Source organism: Bubalus bubalis, chromosome 18 (genome assembly GCF_019923935.1).
Source record: "Bubalus bubalis isolate 160015118507 breed Murrah chromosome 18, NDDB_SH_1, whole genome shotgun sequence".
In the NCBI taxonomy this organism is placed as follows: Eukaryota; Metazoa; Chordata; class Mammalia; order Artiodactyla; family Bovidae; genus Bubalus; species Bubalus bubalis.
This window is the reverse complement of record NC_059174.1, coordinates 59,641,828-59,669,305: the sequence shown is the minus strand read 5'-3', so window position 1 is coordinate 59,669,305 and position 27,478 is coordinate 59,641,828. Positions and strand designations below refer to the sequence as shown.

At 44.4% G+C, this 27,478-nt stretch overlaps 2 protein-coding genes across 3 annotated transcripts in view; both read left to right on the top strand.

The window, feature by feature from the left end:
- The window catches only part of LOC123327520 (zinc finger protein 665), a 392,317-nt gene that overhangs the window by 86,322 nt on the left and 278,517 nt on the right, over positions 1-27,478 (top strand). The window lies entirely within an intron of this gene.
- LOC112580423 (zinc finger protein 665-like) lies at positions 313-26,774 on the top strand. 2 transcript variants are annotated; one of them, XM_025270178.3, is made up of 4 exons: positions 313-405; positions 12,600-12,670; positions 17,411-17,537; positions 22,703-26,774. In XM_025270178.3, exons 2-4 carry the CDS (start codon positions 12,614-12,616, stop codon positions 24,838-24,840), a joined length of 2,322 nt encoding a protein of 773 aa, XP_025125963.3. In that variant the 5' UTR covers positions 313-405; positions 12,600-12,613; the 3' UTR covers positions 24,841-26,774. The 2 variants fall into 2 exon arrangements, with proteins under 2 accessions (XP_025125963.3, XP_045019256.1); XM_045163321.1 differs by lacking the exon at positions 22,703-26,774 and adding an exon at positions 18,002-18,240.

Genomic DNA, 27,478 nt, shown 5'->3' with positions numbered 1-27,478 from the left:
GGAAAGACCCTCATATACTTCTAAACCCTGACAAGATACCTGGGAACCAAAAGGAAGAATACAGCAGGTGTCCTCTCGGCCCCGCTCGGCCGCCCTCGACCCCGCTCGGCCCCACTCGGCACCGCTCGGCCACTCTCGGTCCCGCTCGGCTCCTCTCGACTCCGCTCGACCCCGCTCGGCCCCGCTCGGCCCCGCTCGGCCCCCTTCGGCCCCCCTCGGCCTCTTTCGGCTCCGCCCCTCACACGCCCAGGCGCCGGAAGGTGCCCTACGCCCCGCCCATCGCTGTGGTCTTTTTCTGATACCAATGGTTGAGGATTTTCGAGTCTCCCCTTCGACGCAAGCGATTCTACAGCTAATTCCCGAAGCCGAGACTTGGTAGGTGCGGCCGACCATTGGAAACGTGAGGTACTTTTTTGGTTTGTTTGTTTTTGTTGTTGTTGTTAAGCTGCGCCTGTGGGGTCCCCTCTCCTTCCTATCCGTGGTCTCCAGTCACTTCGCACCTCGCTATTCCCCGACCCCTTCCTCCAGCCCAAATAAATTCAGTCGTTGTGAGAGGCCCAGGGTCTAATTTCCATTGGATGTAAAATCCTGAGGTAACACATACAGTGCACGAAATACGTAGTATTTTATAAGGAAAAAGTCATTTTAAGTATGACGTGGCCCTTGATAATTTTATAAGTATCAAATCGCGTGTTCAGGAAGTAGTTTGGAATTTCAGCTTTGGGACTGGTGCTGGAGCTGAAGTTCTTTCTCGAGTCGTAGGGAAGAGTATTACTGTCCTTTTCTGATTTATATGAGCATGACTAAAAAGACTCTTCATTTGTAAAGACTCTTGATTACAAAGACTCTTCATTTTAGGAGATTATTTTCAGTGATGCTGGTTACTTGTATGAGCATTAGAATCAAAGAGAAATATAAAATGGTCGCAGTGCTCAGTCAGATCTCTTTGAGATCCCCAGGGACTGTAGCCCGCCAGGCTCCTGTGTCTATGGGATTTCCCAAGCAAGAATACTGGAGTGGGTCTTTGTTACCTCGCTCAGTCCTATCGGACTCTTGGCAACCCTGTGCCAGTAGGCAGGGTTTCCTGCCCTTCACCATCTCCGGAACTTGCTCAAACTCCTGTCCATCGAGTCGGTGATGACATCCAACCATCTCATCCACTTTTCTGCCTGCCTTCCATCTTTCCCAGAATCAGGCTCTTTTCCAGTGAGTTGGCTGTTCACATCAGGTAGCCAAAGTATTGGAGCTTCAGCATCAGTCCTTCCAGTGAATATTCAGGGTTGATTTCCTTTAGGATTTGTTATGGAAAAATGAGAATCCAGTGTCGCAAAGCACACCTCGGAGGACACTCAAGACAGCGGAGTACCGTTTATTACCCCAGCAGGTCCAAGGGGAATCGGTTCTGAACAAGGACCCTGACATTTTCGAGAGACTCGGTTTTATACCCCTCGTACTCTTGCCTGGAAAACCCCATGGACTGAGGAGCCTGGAAGGCTGCAGTCCATGGGGTCGCTGAGGGTGGGACACGACTGAGCGACTTAACTTTCACTTTTGGCTTTCATGCATTGCAGAAGGAAATGGCAGCCCACTCCAGTGTTCTTGACTGGAGAATCCCAGGGACGGGGGAGCCTGGTGGGCTGCCGTCTATGGGGTCACACAGAGTCGAACACGACTGAAGTGACTCAGCAGCAGCAGCAAGTGACTGTTTACATGTTCGCAACTTTTTTTGATTATGATTTAGTTTAACAACATGTAGGTGTAGGGAGAACTAACAATTAAGGTTAAAGGGGAACAATAATTATACTTCATGGGGGATATCTTCATTGTGAATCTAACCTGGGCAGCCTGACCTTAACTCCAATCTTTGCTATCTATGGGGAGGGAGGTCTCCAAGGAGACCTGGTTTTACTTTAAAGATAGTTTCCTCATTCTTGGGCAAAGTCGAGGTCCCGTTCACATGCTGTCTTAAGATGGCTGACAGGCCTCAAGATGGAGTTCCTCCTGCCCTCCTCAAAGCAGCCCCAACAGACTGATGGTCTTAAGGGACTCCTCTTGCTGTACAAGAGTCTGCTCCAGCACCATAATCCAAAAACATGAATTCTTCTATGTTCAGCCTTCTTTATGGACCAGCATTCAAAAAGGAAAACTTTGATTCTAATTTTTATATCAGAGGCTCTTCAGATAAAACATTCAGTTGCTTAAGCACTGCATAAGAACATTATAAAATTTTTATTTTCTACTGTTCCCCTTACATAATTGTTGAAATGGAGATGATCTGCAATGTGTATATAACATTTAAATCGTGAATAATGTTGACAATGCCATTTATCATGTTTTAGAAATAGTTCACAAAAATGTCTCCTTACCTATTTACACCTTGCATACAGAGGGTTACCATATGCAGCTGTTTTGGTTAGATACCACATCCAAAGACTCAATGGCAGTATGTTAGGGGCTTCCCTGGTGGCTCCGACGGTAAAGCGACTGCCCGCAATGCGGGAGACCCGGGTTCGATTCCTGGGTCGGGAAGATCCCCTGGAGAAGGAAATGGCAATCCACTCCAGCACTCTTGCCTGGAAAATCCCATGGCCCGAGGAGTCTGATAGGCTAGAGTCCATGGGGTCCCAAATAGTCGCGGACACGACTGAGCGACTTCACTTTCACTTTAGGTGACAGGTTAAAGCAAAATCAAACAAAAAACCCGTGAATTTAATTTGAAAGTGTATATGATATTAAATATTTGCTGCTGCTGCTGCTGCTAAGTCGCTTCAGTCGTGTCCTACTCTGTGCGACCCCATAGACGGCAGCCCACCAGGCTCCCCCATCCCTGGGATTCTCCAAGCAAGATCACTGGAGTGGGTTGCCACTGCTAGGAACTTGATATTTGGAGAGAAGAAAATACAGTCGACCCTTTGTATCTGCATATCCATGGATTCAATCGAAGCATGGAAAATATTTGGGGAAAAAAATCCATGATATTCCAAAAAACACAACTTGAATTTGCCACTCATCTTAACTATTTCCATAGCACTTAACGTTATATCTGGGCTTCCCTGGTGGCTCAGATAGTAAAGAATGTGCCTGCATTGCAGGAGACATGGTTTGATCCGTGGTGAGGAAGATCCCCTGGAGAAGGAAATAGCCACCCACTCCAGTATTCTTGCTTCCCCTGTGGCTCAGACGGTAAAGCGTCTGCCTACAATGCGGGAGACTCGGGTTCGACCCCTGGGTCGGGAAATTCCCCTGGAGAAGGAAATGGCAACCCACTGCAGTGTTCTTGCCTGGAATTTCCCATGGACGGAGGAGCCCGGTAGGCTACAGTCCGTGGGGTCGCAAAGAGTCGGACATGACTGAGCGACTTCACTTCCAGTATTCTTGCCTGGAGAATTCCCGGGACCGAGGAGCCTGGCGGACAGAGGAGTCCGACTCCATGGGGTCGCAAAGAGTGGTCACGATGAGCAACTAACATTACATTATTTTGAATATAGGGACCTTTGTTGTCAAATGTGATGCTTTTGCTTTTTAACTTCTCTTCCAGGAAGCAGGGTCTTTTAATTTCCTGCAGTCACCTTCCTCAGAGATTACACTATTGAATTGTTCCGCCCCGCCCGCCGCGCCCCGAGGCCCGGCTAGTCTCACTTTCCCAAGGTGCAAGGCAGACCCGGCTTCCCTCCATGATCCGCAGCCTGACAGCTTGTCTCCGCTTCCCCAGGCCGCCCCCGCGGTTTCACTGCCGGCCCGCGCAGCTTCCCACATCCGGAAGCGGAGAGCCGGCGGTGCAGCTGTCTTAGCGCGGCGTGAGTTTCTCTCTTAGTCACACGTGCCGCTCTCACTCGGCTTCCTTCGGTACCCCGAGTCTGAGGGTCTCTGCTGACTCGAAATCCCCGCGCCCGCCCTACCAACCGCAGCAAATTCAGACGTCTCCGTGAGCGGCGAAGGGGCGCCTGCCTTTTGGTTTAAAGTCTGCACTGCAGCCGGTTCTGCTTTTGGAACTCTGAAACGCTGCGTTTCGCACCTCCTTCCGTCTTAAAACCGTTTACTGTCCCCTCTGCACTTCCTGCACCGCATAAAATTCTCTTCCACGAGGTGGGCATTTACGCTCCGCGGTCCTCAGCCTCGCCTTCTCGGCCCCTGGAAGCCACGTCCTCTCCCAGGTCCTGGGATTCTGGGGAGCGCGCCCCGCTCCTGAGACCCACTCCCTCTCAGCGCCCATATCTCCTCGGCCTTGTTTCATAATGACCTTTCCCCTGATCCTGTGTCGGGGTGGGTGACCTGGGCCAACCACTTGACCCCCGTGGTTCTTCCATCCCAAATTCCACCAGCTGGAATTTGGCCCTTGCAGGAGGAGGGCTTCTTGAATAAGAGGGCGACAGTGGAGAGGCAGTTCACACAGCGAGCCCGCAAAGGGGATACAAGCGTTTGAACCTTGGCTTACAGAACAATATCCTGCTGGGAGATGAAGGGGACTCCTAGTGATTGGGCTTCCCTCGTGGCTCAGCTAGTAAAGAATCCGCTGGCAATGCGGGAGACCTGCGTTCGATCCCTGGGTTGGGAAGATCCCCTGGAGAAGGGAACGGCTACCCACTCCAGTATTCTGACCTGGAGAATTCCATGGACTACAGCCATGGGGTCGCAAAGAGTCAGACAGGACTGAGGGACTTTCACTCACATCCAGCAATTGGAGGAGCTGAGAAAGCAAGCATGGTGAAAGGAAACATAAGCCACTTGGGGGTGCCAGAGAGTTGGGAGGAAGGGAGGGCAGAGATGGAGGAAGAAAGGCAGAAATTCGTGGAGATTTAGGATCATCAAGGAGGTTGGGTTAGAAGCATTTTGTAGGGAACAGATGGCAGAGAGAGGCCGGATGGGAGTCAGGGAAGAAGTAAAGAGCAGGACAAGCACAGCTGGAGAGCAGAGAAGAGAAAGGGAGACAGACGGAGAATGAAGTAGGGAAACAGATCAACTAAATGAAGTGGAAACAAGTAGTGTGCAGGTGGGGGAGAGGACTAGATCCAGGAGAGTGTTGAATTGGTTGGATAAGGATTATGAAGTCGTGATACATTGATTTTTGACTTACCTCATAGCTCAGTCGGTAAAGAATCTGCCTGCAATGCAGGAGACCCGAGTTAATTTCTGGGTGGGGAAGATCCTCTGCAGAAGGAAATGGCAACCCGCTCCAGTATTCTTCCCTGCAGAATCCCATGGACAGAAGAGTCTGGCGGGCTACAGCCCATGGGATCGCAAGAGTCTGACACGACATAGTGACAAAACCACCACATTGATTTTTGGCTTTAGGATCTAATAAATTTAAAACTGGCTTCTTTACATTATACAGATGAGAATTGCAAAACTTCTGTCTGTAAGGCTTGTGCATTTTATAATTATTTGTATTAAAAGATAACATCCATGTGCAGAACTGACTCTCTTACTACATGGTGCCTTTTCCAGGAGCATTAAATATGATCTTTGTGATCGTTTTCCTTTTTGCTTTCTCCTTTCTTTACATTTAATTCTTTTTGTAGCTTGGGATAGATTAGATCATTCAATACCTAGATCATTCAGTACCAATTTTCTTGTAAAGAATTATTCGCTTCTGAAATAAAATTTGTTGCCCTCCTGTAATTAATTTGTGTCATTGTTTTCTAGGTATGCTATATTCTCAAATGTTTTTTTTTTTTTTTTTCCACTTGACACCATAATTCTTCAGTGGAAAAATTTTTAACAAGTGGATTCACTTTAGGTTTGTTTCATATTTATTTGAGGCCCATTTGCTGTTTCTTCTTGATGTTATATTTTCAAAGCATTTTTTTGGTAACTAGTAAATAGATGTAGACTGTTTTGATGAGTACTTAGGAAGAATGCCAGTGATCTTTTATATTAAGAGTGACGACCTAATTTAAGCAGTTAGTCTATAATCCATTTTCCTCTCTTTTATGTGATCTGGTAACTAGTGAGCAATGAGGTGATCTGATGATGTTTCCCTCAGGTCTAGAATCTGAGCAACAGTGACCTCTGAAATGATTGGCCAAATTGGGCGTGTGACTGTGTGGCAGTTCTTCTTGGAGGGAGAGCCCAGGAGTTATTAGACTTTGAAATGGGTCCCAGTTTTGCAAAATGAAAAAGGACAACAGTCGGATGGAGGCAGGAACATATGCTTAGAGTTAGATTATCAGCAGGTGTCTTCTATGAATAAGGGTCAATCTGCAGGGAGGCCTCCCACCTCCACTGGCTTCCCTGTGTCCTCAGGGCAGCATCCTGACTCCTCAGATGGCTCCACAGCCCTTTGTCACCCTCAGGTCACTGCCAGTGTCTCCAGCCTCATCCTGGGAGCTGACCCCGTTCTCATGGTCAGTCTGTCCTGGTCACATTCACTTAGTCCTTGTTCATAGACACCAAAACCTTCTCTGTCTCGAATCTTAGTTTCTACGCCTGCTTTTTTGGTCATTAAATCACCGTGGCCCTTGCTCTTTCTGTTCTTTCAGGTCTAGGCCAGCGAGGTCTCCCCATCTCCTTCCCATATTAACCAGGTTTGCTGCCCCTATATTAATCACCTTCATCAGAAATGCCCTTGTCCTTTGACTGTTGGAGTCTTTCCTCTTTTCCCTTCATTGAAGGATGCACCGTGTTCCTCTTCCTCCCTCGATGCTCACAGCATCTCATTCTGGAGGTGAGGACTAGGAACATGGGCTGGGCTGAAGAAATCTCAGGGCAGACAGAGGGGACAGGATAGGTGATGATGGTTCCTGTATCTCTTCTGGACATTTCAACTCTAATTGATCCTTACTCCATGTGGACACTTAATCACTGAAAAGGAAAAAGATGTGGGGCATCCTAATGAGCCCGATAGATCTAGTGTCTTGAGGTGTCCCCATGTTTTAGTCTGTTGTGTCGCTGGTCACTGCAGCCCCCAGGTTTTCTAAGCTCTGACCACCCAGGGAACATCTTGGACTGCAGCCAGTTCATCTGCTCAGAGCAGGGGATGCTGAGTTTACTGTGGTTAGAGTGGCCAGAAGGTTTGGAATCCAAGGGGATATGAAGGAGTCCCCCCCTCACCCCCCTCCTTAAAGATCTGGGATATGTTCCAGTTATCTCCCACTCGGGAGAACAGGGGTCAGTGAGACTGGGGTCTCTCTATCTTTGTTAATTCTTTACTGAGCTCAATCCAACCAAATCTCAAGGGCCTGTTAAACTTTCTGATATCCCAAGTTGCCATATCTGATATCCCAAGTCAGGTTTTCCCAGGAGGGTCAGCTCCTTGGTCTCTGTACTGAGTGCCGAGTGTCCTTGGATTTGCAGCTTGTGCGCAACTCTGTTGCCATGCTCATGCCCTTGGTCTCTGCTGTTTATCCCTCTTGTTCAACCATGCATGAAGAGGTATAAAAATGGGGGAAAGTGAAGGGGAATTGGTCAGAGTCTCCAGGAGGGTTTTGGGAGCAAGAGTAGGCCTCTGGATGAACCCAGTGAATTGGGGGAGGGGGGGTGTGTATATGTGTGTGTGTGTGTGAGAGAGAGACATTCATACTTGTGGGATCACGGGGTGTGTGGAACTGTTGACACAAGTGATCTCAGTTCTACCTGGAGGACCTGAATGTGGGCTCATGGCCAATTGTGGGCTGCGTGGAATGGTGGGTGTGCCATAGTGTCTTAGGTCAGTTTCCCTGGGGCACAGATGCTGTGACTGAGGTTTGCATGACTGGGTTTCGTTGGGAAACAAATGATCACACCTCTGAAGGAAAGAAGGAAGGAAGTGGAATTGGGAAGAGGCCTGTTACTCTGCCACGTGTTAGAATCAAGGCCTGAGCTGAGTCCACAGGATGGTCTGGGTGCAGGAGGATAGGCATAGTGGTCCCAGAGAAGGGGGATGGGATCCAGGAGGTGCCCCACAGCACCCCCTCCACACAGTGGATTTTCTGGTGTCTTTAGGGAGGGCAAGAATCAGACCCATAGAATAACTGTCATTAAAATTCGGGAGATCACTTTGTGGATTACCTATAGTTTTTCTGTTAGTTTAAGTTACTAATGAAGAAGATTTCAGATGGAAGGTAAAAAAAGAGAAGTTGGCGTGTTCCTTGTAAGATCTTGAAGTTGCATTGGGGCGTGTGCATCAGCCTACACATCTGTCTTGTATTATTAGATTTTGGTGATGACAGTTTGAGGCTGCTGGGGTCACTGTGACTGATAAGATGTCTTGAGTCTGGTCGGTGTTTGGGTGTGTTTGTGTGTATTATTCCATCATTAAAACAGGAGTTGTTAAGGCTTGGAACCTTCTGGGGATTGCCTAGCAGGATGGGTGGATTATTACTAGGTCTCTGGGGAGTGTGTTGGCCCAGATGCAGGTTTGGAAGTTTCTTTCAGCCTCAAAGGGTAATGGTTGGACCTCAGCTTTGATGGCAGAAGACTTTTCCATGATGCACTGAAGGCTTGTTCTTAGAATCCGAGGGTTATCAGCTCCACAGGAACCTGTAGTACAGAGGCTTATTCTGGAGATGACGCAGCTGCTACTTGTTGCTGCCAGCGCAGTGGATTCCTCTACTGTTCTCTCATACGTCTTTACAGGTCTCGGGCGTCTGCCATGTACATGCACAGTACAGTTAATGGTTGTAAACGGTTGGAGGCAATGCAAATGGTACCTGGAAAACAGTACAGAGTTACCCAAAGATTAAAAATAGAACATGCATAGGATCGCGCAAGCTCGCTTCTAATTATATAGCTAAGAAAAGCAAAATTTTAAAAACTGTTTATGTATTTGGCTTTGCCTGCGTCCTGCAGGATCTTTGGTTTCAGTGCACCGACTTTCTAGTGTGGTGCTCGGGCTTAGTCCCTCCGCCGCCCGTGGGATCTTAGTTCCCCCACCAGCGATTGAACCCACATCCCCCACAGAGCTAGGCAGATTCTTAACCACTGGGCCACCAGGGAAGTCCTGTGCAAAAATCAGTATTTTACAGGAGTAACCTGCACTCCCGTAACCCATACTATATGATTCACAACAGCCATGTGTTGTAGAAACAACCTGAATGTCTGTTTTCGGCCGAGTGGGTGATGAAACCGTGATGTGTGTATGAGACAGGCTGGGCCCTGGGACCTTTTACTGCAGTTCTTGGACCTGGACGAACGTCTTCTCCGGCAACAGACCTCAAAGAAAGTGTAATTGAACAAAGAAAGTATAGCCGCATTCATGAGCAGACAGCAATTCTGAACAATAAGTAAAAAGACCACAGACCAAGCTTGATTTCTGAGGCTCCAGAAGCAAAAGCAGGTCACTTCCCGTGATCCCTGCTCACAGCACCTCCGGGGGGGCCTGAGGCAGGACAGATCACCTCAGCTTCCTTCCAGCCGTAACCAAAGGGATCAGCTCATCCCCCTTTTTGGGAGGAGCAGGGGCACACACTTCTTTTTCTGTCTCTCCTTACTGCAGCAAGAGTCCCAGAAAGCCTTTCTTGAAATTCCCCTCTGGTCTCATAACTATTTCTATTGATTCAAGAGCCCCAGGATCCAGGTTGAAAACATGTAAGTGTAAGTGTTAGTCACTCAGTCATTCAGACTCTTTGCGGCCCCAGGGACTGTACCCTGCCAGGCTCCTCTGTCCATGGAATTCTCTAGGCAAGAATACTGGAGTGGGTTGCCATTCCCTTCTCCAGGGGATCCTTGCAACCAAGGGATCAAATCTGTCTCTTCTGCATTGCTGGCAGATTCTTTACCTTCTGAGCTCCCAGGGAAGTCCTCATTGGTAACCCAGGCAAATATACACACATACTTGTAATGACATATTCAGTTCAGTTCAGTTGCTCAGCCATGTCTGCCTCTTTGCCAGCTCATGGACTGCAGCATGCCAGGCTTCCCTGTCCATCACCAACTCCCAGAACTTACTCGAATTCATGTCCATCGCATCGGTGATGCCATCCAACCATCTCATCCTCTGTCACCCCCTTCTCCCACCTGCAGTCTTTCCCAGCATCAGGGTTTTTGCCATTGACTTGGTTCTTTGCATCAGGTGGCCAAAGTCTCAGAGTTTCAGCTTCAGTATCAATAATTCCAATGAATAGTCAGGAATGATTTCCTTTAGGGTTGACTGGTTGGATTTCCTTGCTGTCCAAGGGCCTCTCAAGAGTCTTCTCCAACACCAGAGTGCAAAACCATCAATTCTTCGGCACTCAGCTTTCTTTATACTCCAACTCTCACATCCATAGATGACTACTAGAAAAACCATAGCTTTGAGTAGATGGACCTTTGTTAGTAAAGTAGTGTCTCTGGTTTAATATGCTGTCTAGGTTGGTCATACACATAGCTTTTCTTCCAAGGAGCAAGCGTCTTTTAATTTCATTGGTGCACTCATCATATGCCGTGATCTTGGAGCCCCCCAAAATAAAGTCTAACACTGTTTCCACTGTTTCCCCAGCTGTTTGCCATGAAGTGATGGGACCGGATGCCATGTTCTTAGTTTTCTGAATGTTGAGTTTTAAGCCAACTTTGTCACTCTCTCACTTTCATCAAGATGCTCTTTAGTTCTTCTTCACTTTCTGCCATAAGGGTGGTGTCATCTGCATATCTTAGGTTATTGATATTTCTCCCGGCAATCTTGATTCCAGCTTGTGCTTCATCCAACCCAGCATTTCGCATGATGGGCTCTGCATGTAGGTTAAGTAAGCAGGGTAATAGTATACAGCCTTGATGAACTCCTTTCCCAATTTGGAACCAGTCTGTTATTCCATGTCCAGTTCTAACTGTAGCCTCTTGACCTGCATACAGATTTCTCTGGAGGCAGCTCAGGTGGTCCAGTATTCCCATCTCTTTAAGATTTTTCCACAATTTGTTGTGATCCACACAGTCAAAGGCTTTGAATAAAGCAGAAGTAGATGTTTTTGTGGAACTCTCTTGCTTTTTCGATGATGCAGTGGATGTTGGCAATTTGATCTCTGGTTCCTCTGCCTTTGCTAAATCCAACTTGAACATCTGGAAGTTCACAGTTCACATACTGTTGAAGCCTGGCTTGGAGAACTTTTAGCATTACTTTGCTAGCATGTGAGATGAGTGCAATTGTGCGGTAGTTTGAACATTCTTTGGCATTGCCTTTCTTTGAGATTGGAATGAAAACTGACCTTTTCCAGTCCTGTGGCCACTGCTAAGTTTTGCAGATTTGCTGTCGTATTGAGTGCAGCACTTCCACAGCATCATCTTTTAGGATTTGAAATAGCTCAACTGGAACTCCATCACCTCTACTAGCTTTGTTCATAGGGATGCTCCTTAGCCTGACTTGACGTTGCATTCCAGGATGTCTCGCTCTGGGTAAGTGATAACACCATCGTGGTTAACTGGGTCATGAAGATGTTTTTTGTACAGTTCTTCTGTGTATTCTTGCCACGTCTTCTTAATATGTTCTGCTTCTGTTAGGTCCATACCGTTTCTGTCCTTTATTGTGCCCATCTTTGCATAAAATGTTCCCTTGGTATCTCTAGTTTTCTTGAAGAGGGAGCTAGCTTTGCCATTCTGTTGTTTTCCTCTATTTCTTTGCATTGATTGCTGAGGAAGGGTTTCTTATCCGTTCCCGTGTTGATGGAGATTTTTGTCACTTGGAACAGCTGGGGTGAATGTAGAGAATATTATGCTAACTGAATTAGGACAGACAGGGTAAGACTGATATTCTATGTGCTCGCTTATCTGTAGAATGTAAAAATGTGAAACTCACTAGTACCAGACAGTGGGATGGTGGTAATCTGGGGCTGGGAGGTGGGGAGGTTGGGGAGACGTTGGTCGAAAGGTACAGACTTTGAGTTCTAAAATGAGTGGGTCCTGGGGATGTGTGTGCAGCACGCTTACCGTTGTTATCCTATTCTGTTACTGCCTGCTGGGAATTTGTCAGGAGAGTACGTTGTCAGTATTTTCACCACACACAGAACATGGGAATTTGGAGATGATGGATGTGTTGGTTCGTGGATTGTGATAAATATTTCACAGTGTACACGTGTCACATGATCACATGGGGTATGATATATGTACACAGAACCCTTCTCCTTAGTCTCAGTAAAGCTGGAAAAGAAGAAAGTGGGAGGTGGCCTGGACTTAATCCTTCACTAGTGCTCAACACAGGCATCACATGAGATCATGAGGCATTTTGCCCAGGCATGTTTTGTACCCCTCCCCCAACAGACATGCTCCTCAGGTTCTCGTGTGGGGCCTCGCCCCAGGAATGTGCACAGGCCACAGATGATTCCGATCTGGATCCTGCATTGAGCACCAGGGCTCTTAGCCTCCACTTCTGAGACTGAGATCGGGCCCTGGGGGAGGGGAGGGCACTCTGCTCTGAGTGGGGCTGGACCAGGGCCTACTGTGTGACCTGAAGGGGATCATGGGGTCAGCGGAGGTCCCCCTGCTGCTGTGGACATGAAGCCTCACCAGGAGGGGAGTGTGATCCGAGGGAAAGTGTGGGAAAGTCCCGTGTTGGTCTCTCTGTGGGAGTTGACCATCCTGAGTCTCTCCCGAGACAGTGGCCACAAAGCACTGTCTGTTCCACACGGTGAGGGCTTCCCTGTGTGTATGGTTGGGGCTCAGGAAGGGGGTGTGTTGACCATATGCATTAAACAGCATGTTTTCAACTTTCATGATAGATCTGTGAAGACTCATGGACGAAGGAGCCCAGAAGAGGAAAGAACAGGAGTCAGGCATGGCTCTTTCTCAGGTAGGGTCATATTCTCAGTGGATTCTCACACTGCCTTCCTGAAATGCCCTTCTCTGGACTCGCTAACCGTGTCTGACTCTGAAGCATCCTGTCTGACTCCAGTACACACACACTCAGCTGGGGCCTTCCCTCAGGGTCTGTCGTCTCCACTTAGATCCCGCCTCCCCATGACCCGGTGACGTGGACCTTGTGAGGAGGCTCCCCTGAGCACCATCCTGGGCAGGGCTTCTCACCCATGGGTTGGAGATGGGGTCTCGGTGCTGTTGGGCAGCAGGGGTTGCTTAGGGCCCATCTGGATGCGCTGTCTGCTCTCTCTTAACCAGGGTAAAGAAGCTGTATGTGGACCTCAGGTATTAACATGTACAGTACACGGTAAAATCGGCCAAAGAGGCCAATGAGGGGAAATCAGTTCTGACTTTTTATAGTACATTTAAAACTAAATGAGCACCTCCTTGAAGACTTAAGTTTTTGGGAATGGAATGGAACGTTCAGAGAGAGATGTCAGGGCTAGGGAGTGTTTCGTTACACTGTCTAATTTAAACTGTGAAATCAGGCTTACTAATTTTTTTTTCTTTCTTTTTTGACCACATGATGCAGCTTCCAAGGTCTTAGTTCGCTGAGTAGGGATTGAACCTGAAACCCTGCAGTGGAAGTGAGGGATCTTAACCACTGGACCATGAGGGAATTCTCCAACTTTACTAGTCTTGATTCAGTATTTTCTTAATGGAATACAATAATAAATTGTGGAGTTTATTAATAAGTACATACCTAAAATTAATGATAAAAATCACATTATTATTTTTAAAATGTATTTATTTCCTGTACTGTATCTTCATTGCTTCAGTGTCTTTTCCCTAGTTCTGGCGAATGGTGGCCACTCTCTGGTTGCAGTGCTCACGCTTCTCATTGCAGTCGCTTCTCTTGTCTTGCAGCCCAGGCTCTAGAGTGCGCCGGCTTCATTAGTTTCACCTCCTGGGCTCTACAGCTGTGGCTCAGGAACTGAGACTCATTGTCTTAGTTGCCTCTCAGCATGTGGGATCTCAGACCAGGAAAAAACCCACATGTCTTGCATTGCCCAGTGGATTCTTTACCATACACCGTAGGGAGGGCCACATATTTTTAAATACAGGTGTTTTATAAAGATTGGAAGAAATCTTCTGTGTGTTATTTTCTTCTTGTATTACTTTTTATTTGTTTTGAACTAGAATAAGATAATGTTGACGAATTCCTGGTGGTACAGTGGCTAAGAATATGCCTGCCAATGTAGGGTGCGTGGGTTCCATCCCACGTCCCGGAAGATGCCTCAGAGCAACTAAGCCCATGGGCCACAACGACTGAGCCTGTGCCCTAGAGCCCGGGATCCAAAACTACGGAAGCCCACGCTGTCTAGAGCCTGTGCTCCAAAACAAGAGAAGCCACTGCAAGGACAAGCCCGGGCACTGCAGCTGCAACTAGAGAAAGCCCACTCACAGCAATGAACACCCAACATAAGCAAAAGAAATAAGCTTTGAAGAAGAAATAGAATGTTGACAGTTACTGAATGAAGAAGTGAAATGAAGGAAGAGAATGAGAACCCACTCCAGTATTCTTGCCTGGAGAATTCCATGGATAGAGGAGCTGGCGGGCTGCCGTCAGCGGGGTTGCAAAGAGTCTGGCATGAGTAAGCAGGTAAAGAACAACTTCCACACACAGTAGACTGAGCTCTGAAAAACAAATCTAAGTGTCTAGCTTTCCGCCGGCAGATTCTTCAGTGACTTCCAGTAGCTTTTGGAATAAAGTCCCAAATCCATAGATCTTGCATAAATTAGCCTCTGCCTGGCATCACCCCATGTACATTCCCTGTGTGCCAGTCATACTGGCTGACTTTCTGTTCAGTAAATATCTTCCTGCCTCAGAGCCGGCACTCAGGCTGTTCTCTCTGCTTGCAACACTCTTCTGTTTCCCACCTTGCCAATCCTAAGTGTTTCTTCCTCACAGAGACCTTGTCTGATTTCTCAGTGTAGCTTAGACTTTCTGTTTAATCTTGTCTTAGCACCGGGCCTGTGTCAGAGCACTTATTTCAGTAGTAACGTTAACATTGTGGATGAAATCGGCTGGCTGGCTGCTAGATGATGAAATTGGCTGGCTGGCTGCTAGACTGTAAGCTCCATCATGTTCACTGCTATATTTCAAGGTTGACGCACAAAGCTCACGCTGAATGAATTTTGATAGAATGAAAAAAAAAATAAAGACAATCTTTATGTTTCAATCAGTTGTGTGTTTACACATGCATGCATGAATGCATGGATATATAACTCCGTGGTTCTATTACAAAAACATCCTCTCATAAATAATGGTGTATGCTTTGTAGCAGTTTCAGTTCTATCTTAAGTGTATTTCATGGTGTTAAGTTTTTTCTGCATCATCACATGAATGATGTAAATTGTAGTAAGATTACTGACATTGTGTGGGTTGTGATGGGAGAGGGTGTGACCCTGTATCGTGACCATTTATGCTGTTCTATTGTATTTCAGCTTCCTTGAACTTGTTTCAGGTATTTTCAGGAAACTCTCTGTGAATGCTCTTTCCTTCTCTGGTAGTTAACTGGTTGATTCTTTAGGTTCAGTTGTCACTCCCAACCACCTGAGCTCAGGTGCTGTTGGCTCATTTCTTAGCAGTTTGATCTGAGCGATTTGTTAGAGTGACAGAATTTACTCTCCAGGGTGACTGCAACCATGAAATTAAAAGACGCTTACTCCTTGGAAGGAAAGTTATGACCAACCTAGATAGCATATTGAAAAGCAGAGACATTACTTTGCCAACAAAGGTTCGTCTAGTCAAGGCTATGGTTTTTCCAGTGGTCATGTATGGATGTGAGAGTTGAACTGTGAAGAAAGCTGAGTGCCGAGGAATTGATTCTTTTGAACTGTGGTGTTGGAGAAGAGTCTTGAGAGTCCCTTGGACTGCAAGGAGATCCAGCCAGTCCATTCTGAAGGAGATCAGCCCTGGGATTTCTTTGAAAGGATTTCTTTGAAGGAAGTTTCTTTGAAAGTTCAGCAGTACTTTGGCCACCTCATGCGAAGAGTTGACTCATTGGCAAAGACTCTGATGCTAGGAGGGAGTGGGGGCAGGAGAAGGGGACGACAGAGGATGAGATGGTTGGATGGCATCACTGACTCGATGGACGTGAGTCTGAGTGAACTCCTGGGGTTGGTGATGGATAGGGAGGCCTGACGTGCTGCTATTCATGAGGTCGCAAAGTGTCGGACATGACTGAACGACTGAACTGAACTGAACTGAATTTGGACACAGATCTTTCTCTAACATCCTGTTATATTGATGACAGGTTCTTCCGTGTAAAGTCTTTAGGATAATGCTTAGTGTGTAGGAATTGCTGAAACATCTGTCGTCAGTGTGATGATGTCATTATCATCACAATGTGTGCTCTTTAAAAATCAGTGTGTTTTCATGTTCATCACAGCACTATTTATAATAGCCAGGACATGGAAGCAACCTAGATGTCCATCAGCAGATGAATGGATGAGAAAGCTGTGGTACATTTACACAATGGATTATTACTCATCCATTAAAAAGAATAGATTTGAATCAGTTTGATTCAATTCAAATTCAATTCAAATCAGTTTGAATCAGTTTTAATGAGGTGGATGAAACTGGAGCCTATTATATAGAGTGAAGTAAGCCAGAAAGAAAAACACCAAAACAGTATACTAACATATATATATGGAATTTAGAAAGAAGGTAACACTAACCCTGTATGTGAGACCGCAAAAGAGACAGATGTATTGAACAGTCTTCTGGACTCTGTGCGAGAGGGCGAGGGCAGGATGATATTGGAGAATGGCATTGAAACGTAAAATATCATATGTGAGACAGATCACTAGTTCAGGTTTGATGCATGATACAGGGTGCTCGGGGGTGGTGTACTGGGATGACTCAGAGGGATGGGATGGGGAGGGAGGTGGGAGTGGGGTTCAGGATGGGGAACACATATACGCTCATGCCGGATTCAAGTCAATGTATGGCAAAACCAATACAATATTGTAAAATTAATTAATTAATTAAAAAGTAAATAAAGTCACTGTGGACTTTGTCATCTCTAAAGACACCAGTCTTGCTGTAACTCATCTAGATAGTGAATGCCACTCAGTCATGTCCGACTTTTTGTGACCCCACGGACGGTAGCCTAGCAGGCTCCGCCGACCATGGGATTTTCCAGGCAAGATACCGGAGTGGGCTGCCATTTCCTTCTCCAGCGGACTTTCCCAACCCAGGGATCAAAGCCGGGTCTCCTGCATTGCAGACAGATGCTTTACCATCTGATCCACCAGGGAAGCTAAAGTAAACTTAATTAATTAAAAAATAAATAAAGTCACAGTGGACTTTGTCATCTCTGAAGACACCAGTCTTGCTGTAACTCATCTAGGTAGTGCATGCCACTCAGTGTGTTGAATGTTAACACTTCTGCATAGACAACCCAGTCTTGGTTTTAATTTCTGTATTTTTCATGTATTGTCCACATACATGACAAATTCATGTTGATTGCAGGATATCATAATCTTAGGAAAAAGAGGAAATTATAAATTAGATTGCAGACCAACAGTTTGCTTCAAGCAGCTTTTAAAGTATCTATCAGAGTATTACTTCATCTGAATTGAGCTTTACCCCTCTCACCTCTTCTCGTTTTGTGTGAAACTAAGAATCTTCCTCAGGGCCCATTGGTGAAATGTGTTTTCATTTCAGGCACAGTTGACCTTCAAGGATGTGTTCATAGATTTCACTCCTGAGGAGTGGGAATGCATGGACCCTGCACAGAGGACCTTGTACAAGGACGTGATGGTGGAGACCCTCGGGAACCTGCTGTCTGTGGGTGAGGATCACTTCTTCTGAAGTGGGGATCTGCCCTGGGGTACCTCTGCATGTTCCCTCTGTACCTTTTGAGATCTCCCGTTTTTCTTGACTAAGCTTAAAACCTTGTTGACTCACACATGTAAAGCTTCCTGATTGGCATCAGGAGTTTAAACTTGTCTTGCCTTCAGGTGACCAGCCCACTGTGTGATGCACAAGGAGTTTCTCCACAGCTTGAGTGTTTATAAAGCTGATTTCAAACTTTGAAATATCCAGTTGCCTGTTTTCTAGCCCTGTGTTCTTGGTTCAGTAGTTCTTAGATAGGAACTAGATACCTGCTGCATGTTGTACTGTATATTATACTCTTCCCTGTGCATTCAGAAGGAGGCAGATAGTAAATTCATTAGAGAAGTATTTTTCTGTTGATTTATAATGTCCTCACTCCTTGGCTGACAAAAGAACTGCATTCTACACCTGCCTGTGCAGGAGACACGGGTTCGATCCTTGGTCTGGGAAGATCCCACACGTCACAGAGCAGCTACGCCTCTGTGCCTCAACTACGAGCCAGCACTCTAGAGCCTGGAAGCTGCAACTACTGAGCCCACGTGGGACAACTACTGAAGCCCATGCACCCAGGAGAAGCCGCAGCAAGTGAGGAGCACGAGCACTGCAACTGGAGCGTAGCCCCTACTTGCTGAACTTGGGGAAAAGACCAAGCAGCAGCGATCACTCACCCGAGCCAAAAGAAATGAATACACCAATGTATTAAAAATAACAGATACATTGATTAAAAAAAAAAAAAAGAGGTTGGATTCTGGAAGAAGCCACAGTATATGGCATTACTTCCAAGTAGGAAGTTCTGTTTCTGATCTGAACATTATCTCCATTCTTGTGGCAGAAGGAAGAAGACCCCTGGATTGTGGAGAATGAAGTGCTAATAGCAGACATCCAGATGAGTGGGAAAGTATCCACAGTGTGCTCACAGGTCAACTGTCACAAGGACAGAGAGGAAGGCACACCATTCATGTTGTTTGGGAAACTCTCCAAGTGGGAGAGTTCTGTGAGAAAACAGATGTTTAATGTTTGTGAACTCTCACAGGAGATTTTTCTTCTCTCTAACTTACAGCTCTGTTCTTCGACATGTGAAATGTGCAGCACCCTCCACTGGTGCTGTAGCACCCACAGAGATGAAGGCAAGATTTTTTTTTTTTTTGCCTGTACTGGGTCTTTTTTGCTATGTGGTCTTTTGTCTATTTGAGACGAGAGAGGGCTACTCTCTAGAGCGGGAAGCACAAAATCTCATTGTGGTGGCTTCTTTTGTTGTGAAGCACAGGCCCTAGGCACACGGGCTTGAGTAGTTTGACCACACAAGCTCAGTATCTGTGGCTCATCAACTTAGTCTCCGTGACATGTGAGATCTTCCCAGAACAAGAATCAAACCCATGTCTCCTGCATTACTAAGCAGATTCTTACCATGGAGCCACCAGGGTGTTAGGGAAATTAAATAAATAGTCTTGTTTAGGCTTCAAGACAAAGCAGTGCATTCCTCTGACCTAGCTTCTAGCCTGCATGGAAACTGCCCTGAGTGTGAATGTCCTGACTGTCTCCTGTGAGTGCAAGTCTTGCAGCACCATAGATAAGATAGAGGACAAATCTTGAGATTGTTCAGCCTTTGCAGGGGCCCTTGCCAACCAAGGCCCAGGCTTAGCACCATCCAAGGCCCAGGCTTAGCACCATCCAAGTTGGATCCTTCTCTCTGCCTGCTGCTGCTAAGTTGCTTCAGTCGTATCTGACTCTGTGCAAAGCCATAGACGGCAGCCCACCAGGCTCCCCCGTCCCTGGGATTCTCCAGCCAAGAACACTGGAGTGGGTTGCCATTGCCTTCTCCAATTCTCTCTGCCTACCGTGAGGTAAATAAAGGTAACTTAAAACTGCAAAAAGAAGTATGCGATTTGTGAGGGTGATTATCCATATTACAATGTCACATTATATTTTGGCTGATCAGATCTTCACTTTTTAAGTCGACTCTCTTTAGCCAGCCCGCAGCTCCAATAGTGTCCCCCACTGCCGTTTTTCTCTCCATTCTTTGTCCTGTTGTGGCCTTACACCCCTCCTAACCCCTCTGCCTCCCTCTCCATCAGCTGGTCCCCTTCTAACTGCCCCTGTCTCTGAGGGGGGAGCGGGAGCCCAGGTTCCCCCACCCTAGCAAGTTTGTTAATCCCTTTAGATTCTTCTGATCAAAGACCCCCATCTCCCTGGAGAGACATTCCAAGATTTTTATCAGTCCTTCTGTCCCTGTTATCACAGTCAATTTGAGCACTGTTCAATCTGTGTTGTAGCCATAAGGCTGCCACTATAGAAAGGAAAGATAACTTGTTTGATATAGGATGGCCATGATGTTGTTTAGACTCTGGAGAAAGCTGGTTAAGATGAATTTTTTTTTCCTTTGAATGTGCAAAACCAGTTCTTTTTACATGTGGAATTAAAAATAGCAAGCTTGTTAAAAAGGCGTGCCAAAAAAAAATCTTAAGGTTAACCTTTGCCAGGGCTTCCCAGATGATTCTAGTGGTAAAGAACCTGCCAGCCCCTGGGAGAGACACAGGAGACGTGGATTTGATCCCTGGGTAGGGAAGATCCCCTGAAGACTGAATGGCAACCCACTCCAGTGTTCTTGCCTGGAGAGTCCCATCATGGACAGAGGAGCCTGGAGGGCTAGAGTCCACGGGGTTGCAGGCGGTTGGACAGTACTGAAGCGAACTTGCATAGCGTGCCACCTTTGCCATGTCCTTGAAATATGTAACCCATTTTTCCAGAGATTTCAGTCTTGGGCAAATTAGAATTTTAAACCATGGTGCAGGGGGGTGGGAAGAAAAGGGTGAAAGAGAATTTAAATCTTAAGCAGTAAAGTATGAGAGCTCTCATGTCTGTCAGTCTGCATTTATGTTTGTCTCAGTGTGTGTCTTTGTTTTTGGATAATATTGCTGAGGTTAATTTGTAAATGAGCTCTAATTCAATTGTTGGTAAAAAAAAAAAAAAGTAAGCACTTTCAAATCAAACAATTACAAGAAAAATTAACCTCAATGAATTTCAGGTTCATGTGAATTGGGAAATACTCAATATTAAATATCTAGTATTAGTGTTTGTTTGCTAATCTAATTAAGACATGTCTTGAGTCTTCAACATTGTCTAATACTTTTGTTGTACCTAGGTTTAATGTTAAGCAAGTTTGTCAACAGTTAAAGTAACTCAGGTGAAGAAAGTTTTAAGGAAAGAATGCAAATGCAATTGGAGCTTTTAAATAAACTCTATTAAGAATGATTATACTTTAGAAATGCCTGTCTAAAATAGTCTCTCCAGATGTGAATAACCTGAACTCCTGCTGCTGCTGCTAAGTCACTTGAGTCGTGTCCGACTCTGTGTGACCCCATAGACGGCAGCCCACCAGGCTCCCCTGTCCCTGGGATTCTCCAGGCAAGAATACTGGAGTGGGTTGCCATTTCCTTCTCCAATGCATGAAGGTGAAAAGTGAAAGTGAAGTCGCTCAGTCCTGTCCGACTCTGAGCGACCTCATGGACTGCAGCCTACCGGGCTCCTCCGTCCATGGGATTTTCCAGGCAAGAGCACTGGAGTGGGGTGCCATCACCTTCACCAATTAGTGCTGTTAGGTGGCACTAAAAAAATAAATAAATAAAATAAAATTTATTTATTTTTGTCTTTGTTGCTTCAGGTCTTTGTTGCTTCAGGGGATTTTCTCGACTTGCAGTGAGCAAGGGCTACCCTGTAGTTACGGTGCATGAACTTGTCATTCTAGTGGATTCTCTTGTTGCAATGCCTGGTCTCTGTGTTTGCTCAGTGGTTGTGACTCCCCAGCTCTAGAGCACAGAATCATCATGTGTGCCCTACAGGCTTAGCTGTTCTCAGGCATGTGGGAATTTCCCAGATCAGGGATCAAACCTGTGTGCCCTGCACTAGCAGGCGGATACTTTACCTCTGAGCCACAAGGGAAGCCCCAAAGCTTGGAAGCCCCAAAGCTTGTTCCTTTACATATATCTTGGAGCCAATGAACTGGGTGAGTTTAGATTACTGTGTAGATAGGGAGTTGATGTATTGAATGATTATTGTGTAAGTAGAGAATTTTTCACTTACAATATAACTGACACGAACCACTTGTTAATGTCATAAAATGCCTATATGTCTATCTACTGATAGATTTCTAAGAGGTATTTGGAAAAGTGTTTATTTTTTTATTTTTTAAATTATTTTAGGGAATTCCCTGACAGTCCAGTGGATAGGATGCAGTAGTTTCACTGCAGCTAGCTTGGATTTAATCCATGGTCAGGGAACCAAGTTCTCAGAAGCCACATGGTCCAGCAAAAAAAAAAAAAAAAAAAATATATATATATATATATATATATATATATAGTTTGCAGAATTCTTTATTTTCTCAATGTAGTATTTTTTGAACAGTTACTAACTGCTATTTATTTTTTGCATTATTCATTAGAATGCTTCTTTTGCATTATTTACCATTCCAATGTGTTGCCTGATTGATGCTTGTTTGCTCAGTTGCTCAGTCCTGTCTGACTCTTTGTGATCTCATGGACTGTAGGCCACCGAGCTTTCCTATCCATGGAATTTTTTTAAGGCAAGAATAGTGCACTCGGTTGGGAATTCCTGCTCCAGGGGATCTTTCCGACCCAGGGATTGTATCCCCCTGTGCTGTGTCTTCTGCATTGGCAGGCAGCTTGTTTATCACTGAGTTACCTCTCTAGTCCTGTATGTTCTTTACCATTTAAATATGTATAAACATGCATAAAGTGTGTACAATGTACCATTAGTTTTTCCTCAATTATGAGACAGCAGTGTGTTTAGTACAAAGTAGGATGATTTTTGAGGTCATGGTGGGACAATATGTTTTTTTTGAGAATGACATGAGTTTGCATAAATGAATGTTTTCTGATTCTGTTTGAAACTACACTACCCTAAAATTAATTTGAATTAAATATGATCATTCTTTTTTAAAGAGTTCTATTCCTTTAGTGTTCTATAGTTTTAAGATCATCTTTGCGAAGATGCGTAATTCTGTTAGGATGGATATGACTTTTGGTATGAAAGTCATGTGTTTGACAAATAATTTATTTATGAATTGTAACTAATAGAATGTCTGTGGTTCTTTATGTCTTGTAGATATGTCTCAGATAGATATGATCAAGAAATTACAGGCAAAAGCAGACAGTGGTAAAGGGGAAATTTTTCAAAGAGTGATGTTTGAAAGAGCTGAAAGCCTTGAAAGCAAAGATTTTCACCTCAGGAAGATCCAGGAAAATATAGATGACCTTGATTGTCTGCAGACAGATGATGAAAGAAATGACAAAGGATTGTCTACATCCCATAACAAAAACCTCACTGATGGAAGAGATCATCATAGTAGAAGTGATGCAGAAAATGGAACTTTTGAAAGGCACGGGTCAAGCTTTCAGGATGGATTGCAGATGATGCAATCTGAAGGGATAATTTTTGAATGTAGTCAAGTTGTGACAGACGTCAGTGCCTCAGGTTTATCATCTCAGAGAACTCGTAAAGATGAGAATGCTGTTATGCATCCTTCAGAACTGTTACGAGACCATGAAACACAAAATAAAGGACCTTACAAATGTAATGAGTGTGACATAACCTTTCTTCAGGACTCAGAACTCACTAAACATCAAAGAATCCATACAGGAGGAAAACCATATAAATGTGACATGTGTGGCAAGGCTTTTAATCAAACTAGAAAACTTGCAATTCATTGGAGAATTCATACTGGAGAAAAACCACATAAATGTGATGTGTGTGGCAAGGTCTTTAGTCAAACTGCAAACCTGGCAGTTCATCAGAGAATTCATACTGGAGAGAAGCCATACAAATGCAATGTATGTGGCAAGGCGTTTAGTCGTAGTGCAAACCTTACTGTTCATCGGAGACTCCATACTGGAGAGAAACCATATAAATGTGATGTATGTGGCCGATGCTTTACTCAAAACTCACAACTTGGAGTTCATCGGAGAACTCATACGGGAGAGAAGCCATACAAATGCAATGTATGTGACAGGGCGTTTAGTCATACTGCAAGCCTCAGTGTTCATCGGAGACTTCATACTGGAGAGAAACCATATAAATGTGATATATGTGGCAGAGCCTTTAGTCAAACTTCAAGCCTTGCAGTTCATCGGAGTATTCATACTGGAGAGAAACCATATAAATGTGATGTATGTGGCAAGGCCTTTAATCAGACTGCAAAACTTGGACTTCATCGGAGAATTCATACTGGAGAGAAACCATATAAATGTGATGTATGTGGCAAAGCCTTTAATCACACTACAGGACTTGAACTTCATCAGAGAATTCATACTGGAGAGAAGCCATACAAATGCAATGCATGTGACAAGGCATTTAGTCATACTTCAAACCTTACTGCTCATTGGAGACTTCATACTGGAGAGAAACCATATAAATGTGATATATGTGGCAAGAGTTTCAGTGTAAGTTCAAGCCTTGCTGTTCATCAGAGAGTTCATACTGGAGAGAAACCATATAAATGTGATGTATGTGGCAAGGCTTTTAGTCAGACTGCAAAACTTGGACTTCATCAGAAAATTCATACTGGAGAGAAATCTTATAAATGTGATGTGTGTGGCAAGGCATTTAGTCGTACTGGAAACCTTGCTGTTCATCGGAGACTTCATACTGGAGAGAAACCATATAAATGTGATATATGTGGCAAGGCTTTCGGAGTAAGCTCAAACCTTGCTGTTCATCGGAGAGTTCATACTGGAGAGAAACCGTATCAATGTGATGTGTGTGGCAGGGCTTTTAGTCAAGCTACAGGCCTTGCAGTTCATCAGAGAATTCATACTGGAGAAAAACCATATAAATGTGATGTATGTGGCAAGGCCTTTAATCACACTACAAGACTTGAACTTCATCAGAGAATTCATACTGGAGAGAAGCCATACAAATGCAATGTATGTGACAAGGCATTTAGTCGTGCTGCAAACCTTACTGTTCATCGGAGACTTCATACTGGAGAGAAACCATATAAATGTGATATCTGTGGCAAGGGTTTCAGAGTAAGTTCAAACCTTGGTGTTCATCGGAGTGTTCATACTGGAGAGAAACCATATAAATGTGATGTGTGTGACAAGGCGTTTAGTCATACTGGAAACCTTGCTGTTCATCGGAGAGTTCATACTAGAGAGAAACCATACAAATGTGATGTGTGTGGCAAAGCGTTTAGTTGTACTGGAAACCTTGCTGTTCATCGGAGACTTCATACTGGAGAGTAACCATGTAATTATGGTATATGTGCCAAGGCTTTCACTGTAAGTTCAAGCCTTGCTGTTCATCAGAGAGTTCATACTGGAGAGAAACCATATAAATGTGATATGTGTGGCAAGGCCTTTAATCAAACTACAAGACTTGAACTTCATCAGAGAATTCATACGGGAGAGAAACCATACAAATGCAATGTATATGACAAGGCATTTAGTCATACTGCAAACCTTACTGTTCATCAGAGACTTCATACTGGAGAGAAACCATATAAATGTGATATATGTGGCAAGGGTTTCAGAGTAAGTTCAAACTTTGGTGTTCATTGGAGTGTTCATACTGGAGAGAAACCATATAAATGTGATGTGTGTGGCAAGGAGTTCAGTCATACTGGAAACCTTGCTGTTCATCAGAGAGTTCATACTGGAGAGAAACCATATAAATGAGGTATATGTGGCAGGGCTTTCAGTGTGAATGCAAACCTTGCAGTTCATCAGACAATTCATACTGGAGAGAACCTTACAAATATAAAAAATTTTGACAAACCATTTAGGCACAATCATCCATAACTCATCATCAGGCAGTTCAGACAGGAGAAACCATATAAATATGATGTATATGGCTGGTGCTTTACTTGAAATGACAAACTTAGAAACCATCGGAGAATTCATACTAGAGAGAAATATTAGAAATGTGACAGTTGTGAGAAACATATTAGTGCAAATGTCGTGAGTGTGACAATGCCTTTAGTCAAGTGTCTAGGACTTATAATTCATCAGAGAATTCATCGTGTATTGAAAACATACAAGTGAAATAAATGTATCAGAGTTTCTAGTGCATGTTCAGCATTAACTGCCCATTAGGCAGTTCATACATAAGAGAAACCATGTAAATGTTATTTATGTGGCAAACCCTTCAGTGACAAGAAATGACATTGCAGATCATCTGAGAATCCATTCTGCAGTGAAAACTTACACATGTAGACAATACAGTAAAATATATCAACTTTCTGACCCTCAGAAAGTTCAAACTGTAGGAAAACTACACCAATGTGTTAGGTGTGGGAAAGCTTTGATCATCTGTTCAGCCTAACTCACCATCCGTTAATTTTTTTTTTCTTTTTTTACAATAGTGTGATGGTTTTTGTTGTATATCAACATGAATAGGCCATAGGCGTACATATGTGCCCTCCCGCCTGAACCCAGCTCTCTCCCCACCATATCCCTCCAGATTGTCCGAGAGCACTTGCTCGTACATCAAACTCCCACTGGCTCTTTTACATATGGTAATATACATGTTTCAGTGCTAATCTCTTAAACCCTGCCATCCTATTTCTTCTTTTTTTTTTTTTTAATAGGTTTTCCTTAGCGTTGCTTTGTCTATCCACATGTTATGACCCAGTTTTAATGTTTAGTTTACATTTCTTTCCTGCTTTACACTAACAAATACATAAGTCAATGGGTTATTTTGAGACTTTTGTAACATTAAAATGCACGTAGACGATGACAGGGAACATAGTGGGTGCCCTGTAAATGTAAAGAAAGACAGTTCCTTTAGGACTTGAGTTCAGTCAGATAAATCACATAGAAACAGTTACAGATAGTGCCAAGTTGATAATTTTGGTGAAAAAAATTCTAGTGTCTTCTTAAGACTTTATATTTTACAATGTGCTTTGTTGTCCACAACTGACAGATCTTTCAGAAACAGACAACAAAGAAATGAGAGAAAATATATTACAATTTTTCAACAAGAAGTAAATTGCCTAACTACCGTCAGGTGATCATATAGTAATCTGACATTCCATTACATTAAAGTATTCGCTTAAGTATTATGTATTATGATGTAAACAACTTTTTCTCATGTAAGTATTTGAAGCTTTGTCATCATAAGCGTGGAACAGAAAGTTGTATAAAGAAGTATGCATTTCTCATTAAAAGTTTTTTCCTCTCTTTAATAATCTTTAAAATTTATTTTTGGCTATGCTAAGTCTTCATTTTGCTGACTTCTTTCTCTTTTTACAGCAATCAGGCTATGAATTCTCCACATAAACTTGGCTGGGGTATGGTTGGAGACTGGCATTTTGATGCTTCTTTTGGTCAGTCCAGAGGACTCAATGTCTTTTTGTTTTTTTGGCTGTACTAAGCCTTTTTTTTTTTTTTTTTTTTTTACTGTACGTGGGCTTTCTCTAGTTGCAGCAAGCAGAAGTGACTTTCCAGTTACTTGTGTACAGGCTTCTCATTACTGGGGTTACTGTTGTTGCAGAACACAGGCTTTAGAGCACAGGCTCAGTACTTGTGTTGCACGGGCTTAGTTGCTCTGAGGCATGTGGTATCCTCTCAGACCAGGGATCAAATCTGGGTCCTATGCATTGGCAGGTAGATTATTTACCACTGGACCACCATGAAAGTTCTACTCATTATCTTTTAACTGTGCACTATGTATGTTAATACACTGCAAACAAAATTGGGGTCATCAACCAATAACTGCGAGATCTGAAATCAGGAGAAACTCCCGCAAACTTCTCTAGACTTGCTGAAGAGGTGGGTGTACACAAAAGACCCGTCCTGAAATACCAAGGCCAGAATGTCCAAAGCACAGTATGGTGCCTGCTTTTCTCCATCCTACATTCCCTCAGGGTGCACTTTCGCTGGG

Excerpts from the sequence above, each read along its gene's own strand:
- LOC112580423 (XM_025270178.3), top strand. The coding sequence starts at position 12,614 with ATGGACGAAGGAGCCCAGAAGAGGAAAGAACAGGAGTCAGGCATGGCT. Across the intron at positions 12,671-17,410 it reads CAGGCATGGCTCTTTCTCAG|GCACAGTTGACCTTCAAGGA; the intron begins GTAGGGTCATAT and ends TTTTCATTTCAG. Across the intron at positions 17,538-22,702 it reads CGGGAACCTGCTGTCTGTGG|ATATGTCTCAGATAGATATG; the intron begins GTGAGGATCACT and ends TATGTCTTGTAG.